This window comes from Crotalus tigris, unplaced genomic scaffold (assembly GCF_016545835.1).
Source record: "Crotalus tigris isolate CLP2741 ecotype Arizona unplaced genomic scaffold, ASM1654583v1 scf7180000019478.12717781048:2074007, whole genome shotgun sequence".
NCBI lineage: Eukaryota > Metazoa > Chordata > Lepidosauria > Squamata > Viperidae > Crotalus > Crotalus tigris.
Genome location: NW_024097560.1, coordinates 204,072 through 228,518, shown reverse-complemented (window position 1 = coordinate 228,518; position 24,447 = coordinate 204,072). Strand labels below are relative to the sequence as shown.

The window sequence follows — 24,447 nt, the reverse complement described above, 5'->3', positions numbered from 1 at the left end:
GGATGAAAATGAAAGAGGCACAACTTGTTAAACAAGGACAGATCATACAAGGAATATTCATGCTTGCCTCTTTCAAATTTTTAACTTTTATATATTTTTACATTTTAATACTTCATTGTACACCGCCCAAAGTCTCTCTGTGAGGGAGATGGAGAGTTTAAAAAATAGATAGATGATAGATAGATAGATAGATCGATCCAGTTGGACACACTGGGAAATCTTTATCCTTTATGGCAACTGTGCGTGCACAATTACCTGGACTTCAAACTGTGATGGCAAAGACAAGAGGGAGGCAAAAGACGCTTAAAAAAACAACAGTTAAGCAACTTCACTTTAGACACTTAATTTTAATTCATATTTCGCGATAAAGCATGCCAAATAAAAGCTAGTGGTTTAAAAAAGAGAACTTCTGATCTCTCTCAAACTCCCTGGAATGCAATGAGATGGATATTGCAATAGTTTATTTTCCAACTTTCTTGATTTGTTGGTAACACTGCACTGTAACGTGGCAAAGGAGCTTGGGAAAAGAAGATGCAGTTTTGAATTTTAAGCTAAGAAATGTTTCCTTGCAGCTCACTTCCTCGGAAAAAGGCTGTGCGTCCTGTTAGCATCGATTTAAAAAGTCCCCACTTTGTACGTACGTACTTCACATGACAGGCTTGGCTTTGAACCTCTAAAAGTGATGAGCACCATCAAATCAATCACAACACGATAAATGTCTCAAAAAAACGAGCTGCCCTCTCAGTGTCTCTAGGCTTACAAAGAATTCAGGTCTGCTGTTTTTCGAAAATACCCCGCGTCTTCAAAAGTAGCAAAATACAAAAAAACCTGACAGATCGACTCCTTTCGGTATAAAAAAAAAATAGGGTTGTTTTTCTTTTAAATACGTGGCTCAGTACAAAATATCGGGGGGGGGGGGGAATTGTGTGCAGAGGACATGATTGTAAAAAGGCAGGGGAAGGTTTAGAAAAATACAAAACCGGTTTGCATAATTATTGTACTTTAGTGCAAATAAAGGGGTATGAGTCTTAAAAGTCGGGTCCTCTCAAATGTTTGCGGAGGTGCGTAAAATCTGGAATCTCTTCAGGGTCATACGGATGGATCCCAATTCTCGATTAATTCTTTCCAGGCGATCCTCCAGAGCTTCCTAAGGAGAATATCCGGGCAGGGCGTTCAGGATCCAGAGAGAATCAGAAAGAAAAAAACCTGTGATGATTCTGGAAATTGACATTCGCGGCTTGTCTTTTACGCGCGTGATGTATTTTGTGATCTGGATGAAATCATGGTCTGCTGCGGACAGCCTGAGATTCAACTGTTAAGCCTGAAAGAACTACAGGTAGTTTGATGATGCAACAGCACTGGAAAAAGGCATCTGCAAACGGTCCTCACACTTACGACCGTCACAGCATTCCCCAGGGTCACGTGATCAAAATTCAGGTGCTCAGCCACTGCTCTTTGCCAGGACTGCAGCATGCCAGGATTGTGGTGTCAAACGGGGGAAGCCAGCTTCACTTAACACCCGTGTGAATTCACTCAACAAAGGTGATTATTTTATTTCCCGCCCAAAGTCGCTGGAATATGATGGGTGACAAATACATTTTATAAATAAATATTATACATTTTTTCACGTAACCAAAAAGGTCGTAAAATCGGGTGTGGCTTGCTTAGCAGTGGATATTCTGTTCCCCCAATTGTGGTCATAAATCAAGGACTACCTGCACACACACAGACACACAAACAGGCGCACACTTAATCCCAGACACAACAAGAATTGTAACCTGATTCAGCCGGGCCTGTAGCGTCATCCTTCCTCTGGCGCAAGGAATTCGGCTCAGCTGGGACTCAATCTATCGGCACAGAAACATCAGGAAAGAGGCAACGCTTTAACCAAATGGGGAGAAAACCCCCACAAAGAAATAAAAACTGCCCACAAAAAAAAGCAGGCAATCTCTTTCCAGTTCAGTGGATCTGGCCAGTTTTTCAACCTGGACAACTTTATGACGTGTGGATTTCAACTCCCAGAATTCTCCAGCCAGCCATGTTTGAACTGTGGAGTCACTCCGTGTTTGCCACACTTCCCTGTGAAAATTACCTCTAAGCTGACCCTGGAAATGGTGCCGAGATGAATGTCAGATTATTCAGGCATTTCTGATGATTCACCCCAATGTTGGAGAGCCAGTTTGGTCTAGCCGTTAAGGCACCGCGCTGGGAAGCAGGAGACCATGAATTCAAATCCCACCTTAACCGTGAAAGCTGGCTGGGTGATCTTGGGCTAGTCCTTCTCTGTCAGCCCAACTCACCCCACATGGTTGTTGTTATGGGAAAAATAAGAGAAGGAAGATGGGTTGGAAATGTTTGCCGCCTTGAGCGATTTGTAGAAATAATAAAGGCAAGATACAAATAACAAATACATCATGAAAAAAACCTTAACGCCCCTAGCAAAGGTGATGTGGACCTCTCTGAAGGAAGGGGAGGGGGGAGAGAAGCCCAAACGCTTCACCTTTACCTGCTGCTTTTCTTGAGTCAGCTCGTCAAACAGCCTCTCGGTCTCTGCCAAGGTCCTAATCCTGGAAACGTACTTGAATTCGGGCTCGTAAGGCGCCGGAGGGGCCAAAGACGATCCCGACTCGCTGCTGGTGGCAGAGCGACCCTCTTCATAACTTTCCCTTGAGGAATCTCTGTTTGCTCGGGAACGCAGAGGTTGTGGGTAGGAGGAAGACTTGGAACCTTGGCGGTTTTCTGGGCAACTGGGCTGCAGTCCTGTTTACACACACACACACACACACACGAGAGAAAGGGGGGACCTGATTATAAATCAGCCACGAAATCACATTCAGAGGACAGACTTGCCTCCAGAAATTGTGGGCACCCCAATCCTGGAGGTTTTTTTTTAAAGAGATTGGACAGCCGTTTGTCTGAAATGTTACAGGGTTTCCTGATCAAGCAGGAGGTTGGACTAGAAGACCTCTGAGGTCCCCCTGTTCTTCTGTTTTACTTCCATAATGTCAGCAAAGCCTCTGAGCCCATCTGGAATTGGGGGGAGACAAGGGGGCGGGAGGATCCCAGCATCCATGCAGACCGTGGCCTTCCGCAAAGGGGTCAAAATTGGGCTCTGCAGCTTTGCGTGGGGGGCACAGAGGAGCCCACAACATGGGGCTGGCTAACCCCCATGAGAGCCCCCCCCCGCCTCTAATAATCACTCAATGGCCATCTTGAGATTTTTTTTACCCTTTTGAAGTTTGTAAGGTTGTTATTCTACATTTCTTAAAAAACCCTAACTTAATTTTAATATTAATTTTTCATCGTTTGTTTTATTTTATCCATTGTATTATCTTGTACGCCGCCCAGAGCCCCTCTTGGAGGTAGACAGGCGGTCTAGAAACATGAAATACGAATAAACAAAGAAAGACAGCCGCCTCTCAGCAATCCAGACCGAAAGAGGTTCAGGAATGTGGCAGATCAGCAGTTTTCGAGGAATTTGAACGGCAAAGGATCCCACCTACTGCAAAATTTACCTTCTGTGTCGCCTCCTGAGCAAAACTGAAGCCTTTTTCGTGGGCTGCCGTAGTGCAGAGCGGGCCCAGCGACAACGTCATCCAGACGGATATCAAATCTAGCGTAGAAAAGAAGAAAGTTCCATGCAAGGAGGCTTGTATTTCTCCCCCTCTCTCTCTTCCCAAGCGTGTGCTGCTAAAATTTATATTTTTTTTTCTGCCAATACTGAATAAATACAGGTAATCCTCAACTCACAAGAGTTTGTTTAGTGACCATTCAGAGTTACAACGGCTCTGGAAAAAAAGGGACTACATGACACTTACGACTGCTGCAGGATCCCCATGGTCACGTAAGAAAAATCCAGTCTGACTCACATTTACAACGGTTGCATTTGTCCCGGGGTCCCGTGATCCCCTTTTGCGACTTTCTAACATGCAAAGTCAATGGGGAAGCCAGATTCACTTAACAGCCATGTTGCTCGCTTAACAACAGCACTGATTCACTTAACAAAGGAGACAAGGTCGTAAAACAGGGCAAAATTCACCCAGCAAGTCTCTCACTTAGTGACATGAGCGTGGGGCTCAATTTCTGGCGGTAAATTGAGGAATGCCTGTGTAGTAAGGTTCCAGAGGCCATTTCCTATCAATTCGAGAGAGCACGAACTAAATTGGGAAGTCGACCCAAACAAGCAGAAGATCTACTTGCCGCCGGTTCGTCCATACCTGGTCACCGCGTCTTCGTTTCTGCTGAGAAAGTAGCTGAAACCCGGGGACAAATTTTCTTTGGGGGAGCGCTTGGGGCTGTAGGTCACGGCCACCGGAGTCAACATGGTCTCCCGCTTGGCTGTCGAGAGAAAGCAGGCAGGAGTCCTTAAACCTCGAAGAAGACGTCAAGAGCAAAGAATCGGGGCCGTAAGTTAAACTGCAGCTCAGAAGATTTATTGCTCACACCTACAGACTCGAGGTAGCTGAAGTTCGATCTTAGATTGGCACCAACGGAATTCAGGAAGGGTTGAACTTGGACCGTTTGTGGCAGCGTAACGATTCTAGGCTCATGACTCGCTTAACTCCCCCCCTGCTCTGCCTGCTCTCCTATAGAAGGCACCCGAAGCTTAGTTATCTGGCGTTCACACACACCCTTTGCAATAAAGGCATGCTGCTCAAGGACTTGTTCAGAGGGTTTTCTGTCCAAGTGAGATCTACATGGGGTGGGCTTTTTGGGGTGTTACTGAACCCCACTTCCCATCATTGGGATAGCAAGAGGTTGCAGTCCATTAGTATCAAGAGGGCTACCCGGGATGTCTGAGGATCAGGGTTAAAAAAAAACCCAAGATGCACAGGTGAAAAAAAACAAAGCAAAACAAGTGTAGACTTGATTGCATCATCTTGTGCCATTTTTTGGACCATAACCTGCGGGCATGCTCCCTGGGGAATTCTGGGAGTTGAAGTCCACATGACTTGAAATGGTCAAGGTTAAACCCCCAGACACACTAAATTAGACAATCCAAAATTTTTACTTGGCGTATTTGTCTTCCTGTTTGAAGGTGGGAGCGATGAAGATCGCTGGGACGAGTTGAATTTTTTGTGCCTCGGTTGCTCTTTGCTCTTCTCGGGCGAACGGCTTGTACCTAAGGATGTCTCAGTGAACCCCACAACCGGACACCGAACAAGTGTTTCTGAAATAAGCAAAGGCAGCAGAGAGGGTTTTCCTTCCGGAAGGTATCTGGGCCCTTTTTCCTACCGTGGGGAAACGCTGAAAGCAATTTTCATTATCTATCCCTATGGGATGTACGTAGAGACACATGGTGAAGGTAACAACACCCCCCAAAATATTGAAAGAAGTGAAATGAAATTGTGGACCCGCTGAATATTAGCCGCAATGTGTCTCCAATGCCTGCATATCTTATTTAAAAAGCCTTGTGCTCTACATCAGAGGTCCCCAACCTTTTGGGTACCAGGGACAGGTTATGTGGAGAGAGTTTCTTCTGCGGACTGGAGGGAGCGTGGTTTTGTGTGCTGCCCACATCCCGTGGCTGGGGCTTTGCTTGTTTGTGTGGCCCGGTTGCTGGCATGCCGCGGCCCGGGACCCCTGCTCTACATAGAGTTATCTTTTCATCTAAATCCAAGCCGGCACAATTTTCCCATAGAGGAAATATTTTTTATTTCTTTAGGAACAATTCTAATAAACTAATAAAAATTGACTTACTGTTGGTCTCTGCTGTGGCCTCTTCCTCTTTCTCTGCCTGGGCGCCTCGGTTCTTCAAAGCCTTCCTTTCCTCAAATTCTTTAAAGGCTTTGAGGATGGGGATTTCTTGGGTTTTGATCTCTTTCTGAATGGCTTCGTTGGTGAAGAGACCATTTGGAGAGGGATCCTTCTCTGGAGGAGAGTGACGCCTAGAAATGGGCGGGAAAGCCAGGCCTGTTCATCTCACGGCTGAAAAGCTGGTCAGAGCAAGTGTTTCCTTTTCCCAGATTCAAACCAGATTACATTATTGGAAGGTAACCCTCACAGTAACCTATGGGAGGTTAGGGTTTTGTGTTTTTTTTTTTTTTTTTTGGCAGTCCAATTAACTTAGTCTAGAATGTATTCTTTGTAGACAGGAAGTAAAAGCCCCTGGGAAAGCATTTCAACATTTGCCCAGACCAGCCAGGTTGTAATATGACAGCAAAGATTTTTATTCCATGACATATTTTTACTCCATGTTAAGACCTTCAAGCTATTAATTCTGAAAAGAGAACAGTTTTTATGCCAATTATTTTCATCTGGGGAACCAACGGAGGAGCTGGCCGCTGGATCTGACGAAAGCCAGGAAGAATGGAAATTGTGGAATAGACTTGAACGAACAGGGCTATCCGCTGGCTTCTGCTCTTTGGGATTGTGGTGACATGCAGACAACCACACAGATGCATACCTGCCCTTTGTGCCCCGATCAGTGTACACTTGAGGACCTCATGGCAGCACGACAGAATGCAATGAATGTTGCTAGTTTATGGGCAAGATCTGTTCCATCTGTACGTATCTGAATCTTGTCTTTTACATTTTAAATTTTATGTCATCTAGTACCCCTCAATTCAATTGTGAGGCCTCTGGTTATGAATATACAAGCATCTGGGAGAAAAAAAATATTGCTCACCGAAGAGAGGTGAACTCTTTTTCAAGCCGGTTGTTGTTGGGACTTTCTTCAGCTGCCAAAGGCTGGCCGGTAAAGATTGAAAATTCGGATCCTGGGATCAGCCACTTCCTTCTGCTCACATCAAAGCTTTCTAATTTGCTGAGAGGACAGAGAGAAGCAAGGAATAACGAAGAACTAAAGCGGAGGATGTAACATTTCGTGCTTTCAAATTAAAAAGCAGACTTTATTAGGCGCTATTTTCAGGATCTGGCAAAGCAGTACAGGCAGTCCTTGACTTACAACCAAAACTCAGCCCAAAATTTTGGTTGCTAAGCGAGACAGTTAAGGCAGTTTCCCCCATTATACGACCTTCTGAAGAACAGTGGTTATTCACACTGTGTGACCCCATGATCCTTTTTCATCCTTCTTAAAATTACAGTAGCCTTTGTGTGTGTGTGTGTGTGTGTGTGTGTGTGGCTTTCTCACCCTGACACAATCCTTACTTGCTAACCTGGCGTAGGATGGTCCAAAGTGTCCCTCGGCAAGGGAACGAAATTTGAGCGAGTTTTCATGTTCTAATTGCTTGACCTGAGTTTCAAGTTTCGAGACTGTTCTAGAGGAGATAAAGAAGAAAGAACAATTTTACCCGTGTTAATGCTGCGTATGTCCCCAGTTTTTGCGGCTAGAATAGACGGCTCATTTTCTAAAAGCTGTGGGGAAACCTCAGGACTGGGTTGGATCATGTTTCCCTATTTGGCGACCAAGATCTAAAGCTCGACAGTTCTGGAAAATAACAGAATAACACAGTTGGAAGGGACCTTGGAGGTCTTCTAGTCCAACCCCCTGCTCAGGCAGGAAATGGTATACATTGGAATGAAACAAAGGTTCAAAGTTGAATGTCTTTTTCAACTTGCAATCTTTTTTTTATTAAAAAAATTTTTTTTATTTTATTTAAAGGTCTATTCCCAGAGTTTTAGGGACTAGCTCTTTGCTAGATTTGATTCAGCAACTTCGCTGGTCACTGCCTGGTTAACATATTGATGAAATATGCTAATAAATATGCTATTAAAAATAGAAACATTGGAGAGGCTTTGGAACTTTTCTTGCTTTTCTAGGATTGAAGGGTTCAATATTACCTCTTCAAATCAGAAATCTGAGTGTGCGCATCCAGTAATTTGTTCTCAGTAATATTCAAAGAATCCTGTGGGAGAGAGAAAAAAAAATTAAGGGTAACGCAACCACTGATTTTACTAACACCAAATGATTTAAGTGTTTCTCTTTCATCAGCTGATCATTAATTCAACTTGTCTTCAGCTTCCCTGGGGAAAAAAAAAGCTTTTCTACTGCTTCTCTTCATTTGTCCTTGGCAAATAATTAATTGTATATTCAGAACCCATCAGGGGGGTTTCATTCTCCAGCCACGGCTGGTTAACCTCATGCCTTTCTTGAGGTGGATGTCGCACTATCTGCTTGAACAGTTTTCTGTTTCCAAGTTCCCTTGTTTCTAAATTCTTTTGGCAGAGGTCCACTTAGCTGGCTGCTGTCCACTGTTTCAGATACAGGACAGCCTGAGTGATAAATGTACAGAAGATGTGACATGTGACAAATTCAGCTGACAGCACTGGACTTTTCATCCCTCCTAAGGACAAACACTTTGTGGACAAAAAGCTTATTTCTGGGGGAAATAAATACACCTGCTTTTACTCACGATCAAGGAACCGCTAAAGCCCATTTGGTTTTGGATCCCCTTCACTTAAAATTGGACTCAGTTCTGAAAAAAAAAGAAAACCCTGCTGCTTACCTTAACCCGTTCATGCTCCTTCCCAAGCGATTCGTATTCTCCCAAAAGCTATCAAGAAAGTAACATTTTATTATTGATTCGTAAGATTTCAAACCGTCTAGATAGAATAAAAAATCTAACTGGCACAAATCACAGTATCCGATACAGCCATCAAATCAGGATTTTGGCAAATGCTACCTTTTATGATTGTGACTTATTTCTAGTTGGCATTTAAGAAAAAAAATCCTTCAGTCTTATTATCGGTCCCTTAGCACAGAGTGTAAGTTAAGAAGCAGCTATTTAATAAGGGGGGGGGGGGAAAACTGAAATGAATTTGAACTAGCAGGAAGAGCAAAGACCTGTTTTATCCATGGGTGAAAAGTCTCTACTCAGCTATCTCCAGTTTAACAGGATAACTCCACAATTATTCTTAAGGTCAAAATGTCCTGTTTTAATCTCTTTTTTTAAAAAAGAGAATTTTCACGCAAAGACACAGGCCTTTTGTTCATAGATAGCCAAATGATCAACAGTGCTACTGTGGCTTTCTGTGGCTATAGAAAAACCACACCAACTGAAGACTTGGTCCGTGACAATTTTGAGGAACTTCTTGACAATTCGCAACACACATTCCAAACTATGCGAGGCTGGTGTTCCCCAACTTACATTTTGAAACATCTTATTCTCTTCCTTTAACCGGGCATCCTTGTTATCGGAGAGCTTGTAGGCTTTCTCAAAGGCCTCTTCCAGATCTTTGAGCCTTCTCTTGAGGCGAGTGATGGTGTTGTCTTTGTCCTTGCTACTCGTGCGCATTTGTTCGATGCGCTCCTGCAAGGACTTGGTGCTGTTGCTGATGGCACTGAAGCGCTCACACCAATCTGTCTGGAAGGTGAACAGGCCGAGAGTTGGAAGCGACCTTGGAGGTCTGCTAGTCCAACCCCCTGCTCAGGCAGGAGACCCTGTACCATTTCAGACCAATGGCTGTCCAGTCTCTTCCTAAAAAACCTCAGTGATGGAGGACCCACAGCTTCCGGAGGCAAGCTGCTTCATGACTACATCGAGACTGTAAGCAGGACAAACCGTCACATCGGAGAGAACAACATGCAGATTTCACAGCCTGTTTTTCACTGGGGTCACACCAAAGTGGAACAAATTCTTCTTCATTTTATGAAGTTCCATAAATTTAGCAGCAATAAAGTTCCTCAACCTTAGCGACTTTTAAGAAGGGTGAACTTCAACTCCCAGAATTCTGGCTGGCTGGGGAATTCTGGGAGTTAGAAGTCCACATATATGAAAGTTGTTAAGGTTGAGGAATTCTATAAAACGAAGAAGAATTTGATCTACTTGAGTGTGACTCAGCCCGAGAAAATCTCGTATTCTCCTAGGCTGCGCACTCCTGGGAACACAACACAAGACTTCGGGGTGTACTTCCCAGGCTTCTGTTCCCAGATACCAAGCCACCCCATTCACAGAAAATTGTTCTTCCTCTTCTCCCCAAATGTGGGAGTCCTCGGTGCCCTTGACCAAGACATGACCATATTTTGGCCCTCTCAGTCTTCCTTCCCACCCTCCCTTCCCTGCCATTTCACGACCATAAAGAGATGTCCGAAATGATGCCCAGCACATTTTTAAAAAAATGTTTTTTCATTATAGCTGGACTACTCCATCCAAGCCATAAGAGGCACTTACTACTTCCATCTCTAAGGCCTTGTTTTTATTTTCGAGGGATCGCACACGGCTGTTGGCTTCGTGCAGAGCAGTTTCTAGCTGGTCACACCTAAAAATTCAAATAGAGAGCCATTAAGTATAAAAAATATATGGTATTATTCATACTTTTAGGCGAACTGCTTCGCTGGATCGATGGCCAGAGGCCAACGCTTGCTAGGAAGTCTTGACCGTAGATAAGCAACCCTCATTTCCAAAAATGTGTTACAAGTAATCCTCGACTTATAACCAATCATTTAGTGACTGTTTTGAAGTCACAAGATCCCTGAAAAAAAGGGACTTGTGACAGTTACATGGTCACTTGATCAAAATTCAGACGCTTGGCAACTGTCATAAATATGAATCAGCTGCCAAGCCTCTGAATTTTGATCTGCAACTGTCAGGAATCACTTTTTAAAATAAACACGATGGTTGCAGGGTCCCGGGGTCATGTGACCCCTTTTTGCGACTTTGTTGACAATTCAACTGTAGCCATTTACTTAACAACTGTGGCAAGAAAGGCTGTAAAATGGGGCAAAACTCACTTAACAAATGTCCCACTTTGTCGTGGTCGTAAGTCAAGGATTACCTCTATTTTTCTGCTTAAAGAACTCTTCCCTGCTCACAAGTGAACCAGTGAGTTACTACGGGGGGAATTCGCAGAGCAACTAGAAATCTATTTGAAGTACAGTGGCCCTTTCTGTTTTGCTCATAACCTATTAAAACAAATAACACAAAGAGATTCCCTAAACGGGCACTTGATTTTCAGCTGTCAAAACTGGAGCCAGGAAGGTTCAGAAACAGTTTTATCCAGGCAGAATCACTTCAAAAATGATGAAAAAAAAAAAAAAAAGATACGGACGTTATTCCAAGCAACTCAGCCAATACCTGTCCATAAGATTTTGATTGATTTTCTTCATTTCTTCAGAAGGAGAGGTATGGCTTGCTTCTAACTGCTGCTTTAAACTGAGAATTTCGGACTCGTAATACGCTCGGAGATCAGCTATGTGCCGGATGTGTTTTTCCCTCAAATTCTGCCTAATCCTGATTTAAAAAAAAAAAAAAAACATTTAAAAGCTTAGCAACCTTGCTGGACACTGTTTCTGAAGAAGAAAACTGGGATTCTCTTACTTGGAGAGGACCAGGGGATCTTCTACGCAAGCAAGCGAAAGTTCGTGCTGCGTCAAAGGATTCTCAGCAGACGGAATTGGGTGCCGGGCCACTGAAGACGGCGTGAGGGTTAAGTTCTCGTCCTCCATGTCTAAAATCTCGTCATTTGGATGATGAGAGCCGGTGACATCGGCTGTGTTCTGAAACTCACAGCTGCCCCAGGAATCTGCGTGCAAGGCTGCCGAGCAAGAGGCGTATCGGGGAGACTCGGTGGAGCGAGGGGATACCACAGTGCTCGTGTGGGAAAACGAATCCACCTCCGAAGGAAGGGAAAAAGCCACAGGATCTGCCATGGAATCTGGAGACAAGGGAGCTTGTTCTGGGCTGGCGTAGAACCTGGGCAGACGCCGTTCCGTGTTCAGCTCGCCTGGTTTCATGTGGAGCGTTGGGTCGAGGGTCAGGATCTGCGAAACAAACGTCGCGGTGCTTGGAGTGAAAAAAACAAACAAACCAAGACCCAATTAAGGGCAAATTAGTTGCTTCGAGATGATTGTGGTGTGAGAGGAGATGCTTGAGGGTGCCTTGGACAGTAAGAAGATCCAATCAGTCAATCCTCAAGGAAACCAATCCTGTCCTTTGGAAGGATAGAGACGGAAGCTGAGAGAGAAGAATCGTAATAGGAGAACAAACCCATTAAGACAAGATTCAGCAGTCCATCTGCATTTAAAGGACAAAGGTCACTCTCTGGAAGTCCACATTCTGGACAGAGAGGACCCTGATTTGAAAGAGGGGTCAAAGAGGCCATCTAGGTCAAAACTGAACAGCCTTCTCTCAACAGAGGGGGAGGGATACAACACTACCTATCCCCTATTTACAACACAGTCCCTTTAGCAGTTCCAAGAAGGTTCCACGCCGATTTGCACTGTTCAGGTTGACCCTGAGAACACAGATAAGTCTCAAGTGGCCTCAAGGACTCTCAAAAAGAGCACTAATGACCAGATGACTGCAAGGAATATAAACCCTTCCATTCCCCACCATTCAGTCAGAACTGAACAAGCTTCAGTCCAGTCCAAGAAAGTCCAGTTGCCTCTTGAAAAAGCACCTTTGGGACAATGAGCTAACAGACTAATCACAATTAAGGAACCTGAGAGAGTCAAACTGTTTGGGGGTCTGGAAAAGCATGACCAGTTGTTAAGTGTAAGAAAGGAGGGACATTTTCAAGGCAACAGGCAGAACTAAAATACAAGTTATTACCTCTGGGGGATGAGTTGAGTGCAGGGGGGTGAAATTCCACTCTACAAGTGGCTTATCTTCCTTCTGTTTCTTATGATAAATATCCTTTAAGGATATAGGCTTCAGCTCGTTACTGGAAGACAGCTAAGGGGAAAAAAATCAAATTGAGAGTTTAAGCATTTATTTAATATAATGATGAACCATATTTTTTAGATGGGAAGATAGAGTCTTTTGGCAAGAGGGGCAAATAGGATAATTCCAGGAACAGGACACCAGTCACTATAAGGCAGTATTTCTCTACCTCAGCAACTTTAAGATGGGTGAACTTCAACTCCCAGAATTCCACAGCTGGCTGGGGAAGTCTGGGAGTTGAAGTCCACCCATCTTAAAGTTGCCAAGGTAGAGAAACACGGCTATATGGCAAAAGTAGAGCTTGGAACACTTAGCAGCTTAATGCCATAAGGGGAGAGCAGAATTGTTGTCACACATTAAGCACACACGTTGTCACCCTTCATGCGTTAAATAATGAGCAAACAGCACCAGCCAATAGAGGGAGGAGAGACCAAAAAAAAAAAAAACATTCAGCAAAACGAAAAAAAAAAAATAAAAGTTAGCAAATACCTCTTCTGAAGAAGCTTTTGTTGAGAAGGTAAGGAATTCATTTCCCAAATTCTTAGGCAATGCTCGGTACATCTCCTTCTCGTCTAATTTCCAATAGGTCAGCCCTGTAGTACAAAATAGGCATCTCAGAACTGATTTAAGGATAGCAAAAAGCTGGGATATCATTTTAAAAGAAAAAATATAGTGAGGTAAAGTTTGGTTCTTTAGGGAAGACGTGTGGCTGAAACACTAGTTTAACACCCGCAGGGCCTGACAAGCAATAAAAGTAAAGAGAGCGTGTTAATTCTGCAGAGAGCTCTGAGGGGATCAGTGCCAACGAAAGAACATTTGTCCTTTACAATATTTCAACCTGGAAGGTGGTTCTTTCCCTGAGACTCCCTCCCTCCTTCCTTCTGGCTAAAAGAGTCTTCCCTGTATCCTGATTCAAACAGAATAAATCCGATTAAAGCCTCGGTTTTAATCAGTTGCATCAGAATCTCTGCTCATCGGAAGTAAGAAGGTCAAAGCTAAACAAAGAAATATAGGTAGTCCTTGACTTACAGTCATTCATGTGTTCAAAGCACAATGGCACTGGAAAAAGGACCTTTTTTTTTACATTTACATTTACCGTGATGACATCAAAATTCAGCCACCTGGCAGCTGGTTCACATTTATGATGGTCGCAGCGTCCTGGGGTGTCACGTGATCCCCTTTTGCGACCTTCCGACAAGCAAAGTCAATGGGGGAAGCCAGATTCACTTAACAACCATGTGATAACTTAACAACCACCCACCAAATTGGATTCCCAACTGCAACTGCTTTGCTTACCCTTTAGCTTACACTCTGCCACTATTTCAAGAGCGAACCCTGAAAATGAGGAGAACGGCTAGCTCAGCTAGAACGATCCCCTCTTTTACAAGTGCGCCATGCTCACAGGAGGTACAGAGGAATAAATCTGGAAGCTACTGTACCTGAAGAAAGAGAGACCAAAGAATTTTGGCTTCCACTTTGCTGATTGAGGTAAAACGGAGTGGTGGATGGCACAGCAGCAGCAGCAGCAGCAACGTCATTGGTCTGTAATTCCACAGGATGGGGAAGAGAAAAACCCAGAGATTTATTGTAAAAAAAAAAACCTAAAACACAATCTCCCCAGAGTAATTTGCCCCAGCAATCTGAGAAAAGTATATTCTGTCACAGGAGTAATCCCATCAAATTCAATAGTGCCGCCCACAGTCGCTTCGAAATAAGATGAGCAAAAATCTTAATAAATAAATAAAAAGTGTAGGCTTCCGAGGCTGTAGGCTAAGCTCATCTATTATTCCCAGCTAAGCCCAAGGATGGACATTTTGGCCAGGATTGAACTAAAGGCACCAGGGTTGACATACACAGAAAGGGCTTTAAGGCCTGCCAATCTTAAGTAGGATCATTACATGCCGCAAGGCAAACTCTCCCTCTGAATGTAAAAACATCAAATAAAGGAGAAATTCTTATTTAAAAAAGCAAAGGGAGGGTTGAAAATACTGCCTTGGGGCAGGGGTCTCCAATCTTGGCAACTTTTAAGGCTTGTGGATATCAACTCCCAGAATTCCTCAGTCAGCCACGATGCCTGGGGATTTCTGGGAGTTGAAGTCCACGAATCTTAAAGTTGCCAAGTTAACTGGGCAGGGCAATCCTGTAACACCAACGTGCTCGTCAAAATCCACACAGCTTAAAATTGTGGTCCGTGTTCATTCACGACTGCTGCCTTGTTGGGAAGAAAAGATTTCAGCAACTCTTTTACCCTGTCAATGGTTTGCTTTGTTCCCGGTGGGGTCTCCTCTTCCACGGTTGTTTTTTTCACCTGGTTTTGTTTCATCTTTTGAGCCCAAGAGGTTAAAGATTTGCTGCAGAAAAAGAAAACCGAGACACGGTGAATGAAAATAATTGCTTGAGCGCCGCAATTTATACCTTTCTGCAGATGGCAACAGTATAAACAGGAGCTCCGGCCTCCTCTGTAAAACCACAATGGACCTCTCAGAGCAGGATCTCAAGCTTGGCAACTTGAAGATGGGTGGACTTCAACTTCCAGGATTCCCCAGTCAGCATTCTGGGAATTCAAATCCAACCTGTCTTAAGCATGCCTGGCTGGGGAACTGTGGGAGAGGAAGTCCACCCGTCTTGAAGGTTCTAAGATTGAGAAACACTACACTAGAATAAAGAGGCAAGTTTCAAAGCTGGTAACTGATCCTCTAAATTTAAAGATGAAGCTAACGAACTGAACAGTATCAGCCACTCACCAACTTGCTTCCTCAGGGTGACCTTCGTGAATCGGATGCTCCAGCTGAGTGGGGAAATCGCCATCGTTCCCCTTCAGAGGTGGAGAATGTCCTGTTGCGGTTTGCAAACATTCTCTTTTGTCCTGAATGCTGCCCACAACTGCATCCTCCAGGGCTGGCGCTGGACAGTTCTGCCGCTTGGTCATCGTATCCGAGTTTTCCATGCATGCCTGAAGGTCATCACATTTGCCAGGACTCAGTTCCGCAGTAGATAACGTACCATATCCGCTGCTTACTAAAACACTCTTTGTCAGGCCCTCCTGGCGCATGACGGAAGCATCTGCCTGGTTGTCAGCATGGCTGGGGTGGAACTGACTGGTAAAGAGCTCGTGTTCTTCAGAAGCGTCGGCCTTCAACCCCATCTGACCTCCTAGCAACAGGCAGCTGTCTGAAAGTCTGATGGAAGAGGCCAGTTTGGGACACGAGCACGTCTTTTTAGTTTGCAGTGTCCCCAAGCGCCTGATTTCATTTTGTATGTGCTGGAAAGAAGAAAAAAAGCCCAAACCTTTCATTAAAAACCAAGGCTTTAATCCAACAGGCAATCACGTCCGTAGGACATTTTCACATACACACACAACATGCAGAAATGTGTTATGCTACAGAAATGGAATACCTAGAAATTTGTTCTACATCTGCTTTTAAAACACATGCATGGACACATTCATGTGGCTTTTCTGAGACAGAATCAGACCTCCAACAGAGAAATATAAAGGGAAAAGAACTCTCAATCTAAGTGGCTTTAAATGAAAGAACACAATTTGTTGAGCTGGGCTGGCTTGCTTCTTCTCTCAATAAAGAATTACAAGTAGAAACTTTTCCCCATTATTTCACAACAAACTCAAGACATAAAATGAAATGCCAATCGGACACGGACAGAGCTTCAGGATTAAGCCAAAAACACTTTAGTCAATGCTCAAATTTGCAACAGGCAATGTTTCTGCATCACACAATTTTCAGAATATCACACAATATTATTTGGTAAGTAGTCTCATTTCTCCAATGCAACACGCAACCTCAGACACGTACGTACAGGTGAGTATTCTGCAGGTATGAAGTATGAAAACGTGGCCAGGAAATAAAAGAAGAAAAAAGACCAATGTACAAAAAGGGGAAAAGAGAACTGTAAAACAACAATACCTCAATTATTTGTTTCAATTTCAGGAACAGTTGGTTACTATTAGTGAAGAGGGCCATCAGGAAAGGTAAGGGAAAAACAGTTACCAAAAATGGTGTAAATATTAAAAGGCACTAAATACACACAGACCAAATGTATGAAAACATCTATATTTTCATCTATAGGAGTTGATGTTCCCAGAAAAATCAGTTAACAGTTTGGTTGAAGAGATTAACAAAGCTATTGAAGGGAATACTTTTATCGACAAAATCCATTTCCAAACAAGTGTGAAAGGACAGCCTGGGTTGACAAGAAGTGTGCATTCATACACATACACATACACACACACACACACACACACACACACTCAAATCATATGTAGCAGATAGCTTTAATATCTCAAGGCTTCACAAAGAGATGTAAACAGAGGCATACTCTACATACCTTCCTGCCAACTAAGGAGCTATTTTATGCATTTGATAAAATTATAGTAAACAGTATTCCCACCCATATCAGTTATCCCCCAACTCCCTACCAATCCCTCTCACGTTCTTGAGAGCCAGACCTTCAGTACAAAGGCACAATGTAAACTAAGTGAAACAACTTACATGTATTTGATGATAAAACAGTTTTTGCTGAGCGACTATCTGTTCTTGGCACTGCCTCTCCACCAGTCTGAACAACTGTAGCCACCTGGTCTGTGGGAAAATACAAGATTCAGCAAAGAATATAAACATTTTCTTCCTTTATGAAATGTAAATTCCATTTGCCCACATCTAGCCTGGCGATTGATTGATCCTCTGTTTGTCTAGAAGCTGTTATCTGATACCTGTATTCAGTATGAGACCTTGAAAAAAGCCCCAAAGCAGAAAGAAAACAAAAAAAACCTGAAAATCTGAATCTAGAGAATTAGAGTCCTAGCAAGGCATTTAAGAATTCAAACCTTAACACTGGGAAACAACAAATATTAATTTGTTAACTGCCTTTATATTTATCTTTTTATCTTTTGTAAGATGCCCAGAGTCACTTTTAATGGTGAGATGGGCGACATATGCATTTAATAAATAAATTAAACTAGGAAGGTGAAGTTGGGCTGCTGTTCATAATAACGGAACAACATATGTGGAAAGACTGTTACGTACCTCACAATTCTTCAGTATTTTGGGATTACTATTTCTTTGAGCAACTTGCATAAATGAAGTCAACATACTAACCTCTTCAGTTACTGCAGAAGAGTCAGCTTTGTCCAAGAAACTAGAGACGACATCTGGGTTGAATAAAGGACTGTCGAACAAATAAAAATATGAATTATTTATTTACTGAAACTCAACTGGGCTTTGTGGACAACACCTTCTTGCTCTGAAGACAATATGGAACCCTGGAAAATCTACAGAGTTTTCCCCAAGTCTTTGGGTGGACTTTGTTAACTTAATTAAAATAAATGACTTGTCAGTAATAAGCAGGTTTTTGGACAAGTTTAGGCAAGATTGTGCTAAAATTCTATTTGAAAAATTGGACTCTGAAAATACTATAGACTTTAAGAAGCGTGATACTGATTAAATTTCCTACTGACCTGTTGTTACTTTTGTTATGATCAAGCGAGTTGTGAGTATTCTTAGAATCCGCTCTTGGTACTTCTTGCTCTGGATTCACCAATCCCAGGTTTTCCATATCTCATGCTTGCAGAGATTGTGATTATCCTTAAAAAATTAAAATGTGTTTAAAATCTGTACAAAACAGATTCATTGCTTGGTCTGATCTAACCATTGCACCACTGGGTCCAACCAATATTTAGAAACATTTATTTCTTTATTAACACATATATTCAGTGTAGTTCTTGGGTAACGGAAAGCCATTCTACCTGCCTTATATATCCACAACATTCCAGGCAAATGTTCTTTTACTGCTGCTGTTTCATCCAGGTAGCTAAATCCAAAATAAACTCTGCAATATGAATAAAGAAAAGACAGCTGTGAAGCACTCCTTTATGAAGAAAAAAAGTTATCCATTTCTTGGTACATCATATGCCTGACCTATTTCTTCCCAACCACAGTTCTGTGTACATGAATTATTTGTAGAAAGGCCTTAATTTATTCATGCAGTATTCTTCAAATTTTATCCTCCAAAACAGATTGAATGTGTCCTTTTTAAAATGCAATTAAATGTAGGCACAATTTTAATTAAACACAAATTTAGCTAAGTAATATATAAAATATACATATATATGCACACATATACAGATATACACACACACACATATATATATATACACACATAGACATGCATATACATATATACACAAACATAGACATACACACATATACACTAAATTTCCCCCCTTTTTTAACTCAAAAGGTTTATAAGTGCATAATCAAACAGAGTCAGGGCCAGCTGTACATAAGAGATAAACATTTGCCAAGTCAGTTTGAAATATAAATGGAGGCTGGGAAGACACATATTCAGCTTTATATATTATATTTCTTCCCCCAGACTTGGGTGGGAGGGTGTTCTCTATTTTGTATATTTATTATTTAGGTCTGTTTCCCCTATTACAGACAACTTTTTAAAATCTGCTTTTTAATTCTCAAATATAGGCCTAGCAACATATACCGGTAACTCAAAATACATTAAACAGTAGATGTTATTTATTCTCTTTTGATGAAATGGTGAGGAACTTGCTCTCTTTGCCAATAAAGAGAAAATTGCAACTGATCCTGTGCAAAACAATTTCCTGAATTTTTAATCCATCTGGGAAATGACCCCACCCCACAAAGTTGATCCACTGCTACCTCATTTTTCTTTTTTATCCACATTTCCAGTCGAAATAAAGATTTATTTATCCTATTTTTAATATTTAGATTTATCTATCCAGCTCCTGTATCCTCTCAAATTAAAACGAACAAACACAAAATCAATAAGAATAACCACCACAAACAACATCTGCCTACCACAGAAGCTGGATAAAGACTTGACAGGTTGATAAAAATGGCAAATCCAACATAAACAACCGGCTGGCAGTGCAAAGACCCATTATAACACTATTAAATTTACATCCAGAAAGAACCCCGGCAACTCTTGTGCTCCTTTAGACCTTCTCAAGAACCCTGTGAGGTAGGCCAACCTGGCACCCCGCACTTATTTACTGGCTTCGAGCCCGACCTTTCAACGAGCCCCACCCCTCACCCCTTATTGGCCGAGGCTATAGTGTAAACATCCAGAGTGGCCGGGGGTTGGATGATCCGCCCGTCACTCGAGAAGCGGGGGCGTGCCGGGAGGGGGAAACGAGGTCGCCCCTCCCTCCCGTCAGAGGCAGCCGTCCCCGGTCCTCGCGAGGGGTTCCCGCCTCCGCAACCCTGCTTACCTCCCCGTCCGCCCCGCGACCTTCCGCGCCGCACCCGGCAGGCGAAGGCCGGGCCGCTGGGAAGAAGGCCGGGCCGCGAAATGTCCCCTCCCCTCCGCGGTTGGCGGTTGAGATTCGAAGAAGCGGTTTCAAAGAGAAGACGCCGAAGGCTCGCGACGCGGCTGCGCCGATTGGCTATCTCCCCAGCCGCCGCGCGACGCTATTGGCCCGAGAAGCCGGGAGGTGGGAGCAGCATCGAAGACGCTATTGGCTCGTGGGAAAACTGTCTCGCTTACGTCGGCGAGTGAGGAACGAGACGGGCCTTCAGAGGAGCCGCTCTAGGATTGGCTCTTTCGGGGCTCAGGGTGAGGGAGGGACGCATGCGCAGCAGGGTCGGGACTGAGGCCTAGTCGTAGTTAAGTTACCCCGAAGGTAAGTTTGGGTGCCCTCCGCAGTGAGAGCTTGGCCGTCCCGAGAAAAGTATCTCCCTACCCGGCGCTCCCTTCCCTCCGATCTAGAATCCAATCGTGTCCATTTCCCACTTTCCCTTCGACCTTATCTCGCAATCCCAAGGCCACAACAACCCTACAAGGTAGGCCAGGCGGAGCGAATGAACCCCCAAACCAGCCGGTGGGTGGGAGGGAGAGAGAGACTAAGGATTTGAACCCACATTTCTCCACTTCTAACCCAGCATTACAGCGGGCCTGCTCTGATTTGTAACTGGAGAGAAGAGAGAGACACGCACACACCCCAAAAGGAGGGGGCTACCCTGCACAGCCCAGATCCAGAAGGGGAAAAAATGAAGAGCATCAGAAGCCTGATCTGAACTGCAGATCTGCCAGCGGGTGTCGTGTGAAGGCAACCGAAGCAAACACAAGGGTTTGCCAACCCAGCTACTACAGGTAGTCCTCGACTTACAACAGTTTATTTAGTGACCAGTCAGAGTTACGATGGCCCAGGAAAAAATGACTTATGACCGTTTTTCACACTTACAACCGTTGCAGCATCCCTATGGTCACGTGATCAAAATTCAGACACTTGGCAACTGGTTCATACTTATGACGGTTGCAGCATCCCGGGATCACGTGATCCCCTTTTACGACCTTCCCACAAGCAAAGTCAGTATGGAAGCCAGATTCTCTTAACAGTTGTGGAAAGAAAGGCCGCAAAATGGGGCAAAACTCACTTAACAACTGTTCCGTTTAGCCATAAGTTTTGGGCTTAATTGTGGTCGTATGTTGAGGACTATCTGTACTTTGCATGTCATCCTGGCAACTAGCAGTGCTGCTTTCCCATAATACGCAGAGCCCATGACCGTGAACAATGTTCTACTTTTTCAACATATTTCAACATACAGATACTGGATCGTCCTTTCCATAATATTGATAAAAGAATGACAGGCCCCGTTTACATGTTGCAGTCTGTTCTGCCATTTAGATAAACATACAGAGAGAGTTTGCAAGGGGAAAAGGTAAGGACACCCCTAGTTTATCACGGCTTCCCAGACTTAAAATTGGAATTGTGATCAAATGATTGGAATATTGTCCAAGAAGATCTACTTGTCTTATTGAAACCTCTGTCAGGGTTTCAAGCCAAGGCCGTACTTACTTTTTCCACAGAAGGAAATGGCATATCCGTTAATTTGGGGTTGGTTCAATGATTGAAAGTCCATGTTTATAGTCTGTTTTAGTCCTTTACCTCCTGTTTGAATGAAGATCAAGTTCTGATCTGACCCTATGTGCTAAAAAAATTTTTTTTATGGGATGCCCTTGCTTATTCCCATGACTGTACTTCTGCTTTTAAAAAAACAGGGTCTAAAGAAGAAAAAATACATTTACTTCTTACCATGATGGATCGGTGGCCAGGCTGTGTTTACTTTGGTAGTTGGTTGTGATGCAGTGGTCCCAGCTGGTTCTGCAGTGATGCAGCCTTTTTCACCCCATCTCATTTATTCCCTTGGCAACTGAGGTGGCAAGCATCGCATTGTGACTTCACTGCAGAGGGTGGGAGATGAGAAATGAAGACATTGTCTTGAAAACTGCTTTTCATATCTTTATCGTCAGTGCTTGTTGGTCCATTCCCCCCCCCCTACATCCATGAATCTTCTGAAAAAATTATGCCACTGGAGCGACAGACTATAATAGCTGGCAAAATGGACAATTCAGTACCAGTGTTGGAGGAGATGCCGAATTGGAAATGTTTTGATAATGTAGCATGTCAGGAACAACCTATTCTCAGGGGCTGGAGCTTCAGCAACGTAATCAAACAGCTTTTTAAAAAGGATTTCTTTTCAGTCAAGACAAAGTTAAGTCGTGGCTTTCAAAGAAGGTACTAAAATCTTAAAACTTGGTTTTGAATCAAATTTTGTTTCAGAGTCCATTACAGCCATATTGCTTATGGTGGTGTATTTTTGTGTGTGTCTTTTAAAGTGCTGACTCAAAAGGTTTTCTGGTTCTGAATTTTAAAAAGCAGATTTCTCTCTTAGAGCCTTAGAGCCACTAGGGTAGGTTTGGGCAGCTTCTTGGAATCCAGTCAGTTGATCATCTTAGAGCCATTAATTTGCACTAAGAATAGGAAGAGGAGAAAAAAAGCTGCGGAAAGAAAGCAATGAGCTCACCTGCTTCCCTTCCCTGCAGCGTGAGTTTGTCCCTTCCTGCTGAGCTGCACACCTGGTGTATTATTTATCAGAGAAGGCTTGAGAAGAGCATGTGCAAAAATAGAAACGGGACAGACGGAAGGTAGGTGTCAGCAAATTCTGCTGGATTGCAGCCAAAAGGACTTTTGTGCAGGGAGACCAAGGTGCATTTGGGCAGCCATTAAGAGGAGCCAGATACGATGTATTACATGGGGAACTTTCTTAGAAGTAGATGTGGTTAAATCACACCAGACATTATAATCTTTTTTATAGCTGTAGATCCACCCTTTCTACGATGCAAATTCTGCAGTTAACCAGACATTCGGCTTGCACAAAGCTGCTCAAGGCAAATGCAAGTTTGGCTTGTTTCTTCAACCCAACCATTAAACCTGCTGCATGTTATGCTTTGTTAACTCAACCAAAGTTCTGGGTTGTTGTTTTTTTCCCTCTCCCCTAGTTGAGTCTTCCTGTTTCTCTCTTGCAGCTAGAAAAGTCTCCTCCGGTTCGATTAGATGCCTCCCTCAAATTTATTACGCTTCACTGTATCTTTGATCCAACGGAGAACCTTCCCTTGGACACCAAGGCTTGGAGACGAACATCTCTTGCTGCGCCAGTGCCTTGGACCGTACGTCCTTGAAGCAGGGAAGAAGAGCTGCAGCGAGCTGCTTCCTCTGAACGAAGCTGACTTGGAAGAACAGTTCGTCCGGGGCTTCGGGCCCGGAGGCCAAGCCACAAACAAAACCAACAACTGCGTGATTCTGAAGCATCTTCCTTCGGGGATTGTCGTCAAGGTGAAGGCACTGACAGTTCTACTTAATTTCCTGGCAGGGATCCCTTATTTTATCCAAACTTGCTCTGTTCCTTGCCAGGCATGACCTGGAAGTTATTTAAGGATCGGAAATGGGGGTGGTGGTAGATCCTGAACACTTACAGCGAGTAAAAGCCTGGTCCAGGTGATTAGAGGAGAACCTTTCCTGTTGTAAGCACGCCTGTGATGGGACGTGGAGTAAATTTAGGTCTGCGTTTGACCAGGAAAACTTAAGAGTTCAATCTGCAAGTATTGTGGTTGTATTGAAACTAGTTGGGCAGTGTTTCTCAATCTTGGCTGCTTGAAGATGGGTGGACCTCAACTCCCAGAATTCTCCAGCCAGCAAGGGAATTCTGGGAACGGAAGTCTGCCCGTTTTTAAGTTGCCACGGTTAAGAAACCCTGCTCTAGATGAAAGCATTTTTCAGCTAGTGGCAGTATGCTGGCTGAAGAATTCTGGGAGTTGAAGTCCACGAGTCATAAAAGGGCCAAGTGTGAAGAGCCCTGTATTAGCGTTTAGGGATGTCTTTGGCAGCTTTTACCAGCCTGTCAAGTCTCTTCCGTACTATTTTTCCCCATTTTTCACTGCTGAATGTCACTGCCAACACTTTTCTCAAGTAACACCTCTCCAAAGGTTAGGAGTTCTGGACGAGGCATCCTGCGTCCATTAATTCCAGATCCTCCTCCTCCTTCTTCCCTAGTGTCATCAGACCCGGTCCCTCGAGACCAACCGGTCAAAAGCCAGAGAGATCCTTCAGGAGAAAGTGGACGTTTTCTACAAGGGCGACTCCAGCGCTGTGCTCCAGGCGAAACGGGAGTTGCACAAAAAAAAGGAAGAGAAGAAACGAGAAGCCAAGAAAAACCTGGAAAGGAAGCGGCACTTGAAAGAAATGCAGGCCCTGGAAGACAAATAGGAACAGAAAAGTCTCGGCTATCATTGTTTAAAATACGGGATCTACTCTAACCAATGTACATTTCTGATTTTTAAAAAACTGTGATTCAGCAAAAAACAATACAGTACAATCGATGCTTGAATTATTAGCATGGTGGCGTCATTTCCCCCCCCCCATTTCACTAAGGGCAGGAGAGATCCCTGTAGAGGGAGGGGGGAAGAGCTTCACATAATTTATTTCTTCTCCTTGCATATTCTTTTCCGGAATTTTAAAAGAACAAATTACAACTTGTTGGTAGCGTGCAAAGTTGCT

General features: G+C 43.6%; 2 protein-coding genes across 16 annotated transcripts; one reads left to right on the top strand and one right to left on the bottom strand.

Moving 5' to 3' along the window:
- Positions 1-327: 327 nt before the first annotated feature.
- On the bottom strand, positions 328-21,798 carry MPHOSPH9 (M-phase phosphoprotein 9). 10 transcript variants are annotated; one of them, XM_039362739.1, is made up of 25 exons: positions 19,409-19,608; positions 18,326-18,404; positions 18,034-18,160; positions 17,675-17,744; positions 17,069-17,158; positions 15,308-15,825; positions 14,812-14,914; positions 14,003-14,105; positions 13,053-13,156; positions 12,453-12,575; positions 11,220-11,662; positions 10,977-11,132; positions 10,074-10,161; positions 9,051-9,266; positions 8,409-8,456; positions 7,744-7,808; positions 7,119-7,220; positions 6,629-6,766; positions 5,701-5,888; positions 5,012-5,170; positions 4,218-4,338; positions 3,516-3,613; positions 2,507-2,760; positions 1,779-1,847; positions 328-1,147 (listed from the first exon to the last, which is right to left on the bottom strand). In XM_039362739.1, the coding sequence occupies exons 3-25, from the start codon at positions 18,129-18,131 to the stop codon at positions 1,046-1,048; spliced, it is 3,456 nt and encodes a 1,151-aa protein (XP_039218673.1). In that variant the 5' UTR covers positions 18,132-18,160; positions 18,326-18,404; positions 19,409-19,608; the 3' UTR covers positions 328-1,045. The 10 variants fall into 10 exon arrangements, 8 of the variants coding, with proteins under 8 accessions (XP_039218673.1, XP_039218674.1, XP_039218672.1 ...); XR_005559048.1 differs by having other exon boundaries at positions 1,088-1,147; positions 2,093-2,760; positions 19,409-19,609; XM_039362740.1 differs by lacking the exon at positions 1,779-1,847.
- Positions 19,904-24,277, top strand: MTRFR (mitochondrial translation release factor in rescue). 6 transcript variants are annotated; one of them, XM_039362745.1, is made up of 5 exons: positions 20,084-20,232; positions 20,492-20,702; positions 22,437-22,538; positions 22,920-23,226; positions 23,944-24,277. In XM_039362745.1, the coding sequence occupies exons 4-5, from the start codon at positions 22,948-22,950 to the stop codon at positions 24,154-24,156; spliced, it is 492 nt and encodes a 163-aa protein (XP_039218679.1). In that variant the 5' UTR covers positions 20,084-20,232; positions 20,492-20,702; positions 22,437-22,538; positions 22,920-22,947; the 3' UTR covers positions 24,157-24,277. The 6 variants fall into 6 exon arrangements, with proteins under 6 accessions (XP_039218678.1, XP_039218677.1, XP_039218679.1 ...); XM_039362744.1 differs by lacking the exons at positions 20,084-20,232; positions 22,437-22,538 and adding an exon at positions 19,904-20,043; XM_039362743.1 differs by lacking the exon at positions 22,437-22,538 and having other exon boundaries at positions 20,023-20,165.
- Positions 24,278-24,447: the final 170 nt, after the last annotated feature.

Bases quoted from the DNA above. Each gene is read 5' to 3' on its own strand.
- MPHOSPH9 (XM_039362738.1), bottom strand. From the start codon at position 18,131: ATGGAAAACCTGGGATTGGTGAATCCAGAGCAAGAAGTACCAAGAGCG. The intron at 14,106-14,811 runs GTAAAAGAGTTG...GTGGAATTACAG, and splicing joins CAAAGCAAACCATTGACAGG to ACCAATGACGTTGCTGCTGC. The intron at 6,767-7,118 runs GTTAGCAAGTAA...CTGTCCTCTCAG, and splicing joins TTTGGACCATCCTACGCCAG to CAAATTAGAAAGCTTTGATG.
- MTRFR (XM_039362744.1), top strand. From the start codon at position 22,948: ATGCCTCCCTCAAATTTATTACGCTTCACTGTATCTTTGATCCAACGG. The intron at 23,227-23,943 runs GTGAAGGCACTG...CTTCTTCCCTAG, and splicing joins CTTCGGGGATTGTCGTCAAG to TGTCATCAGACCCGGTCCCT.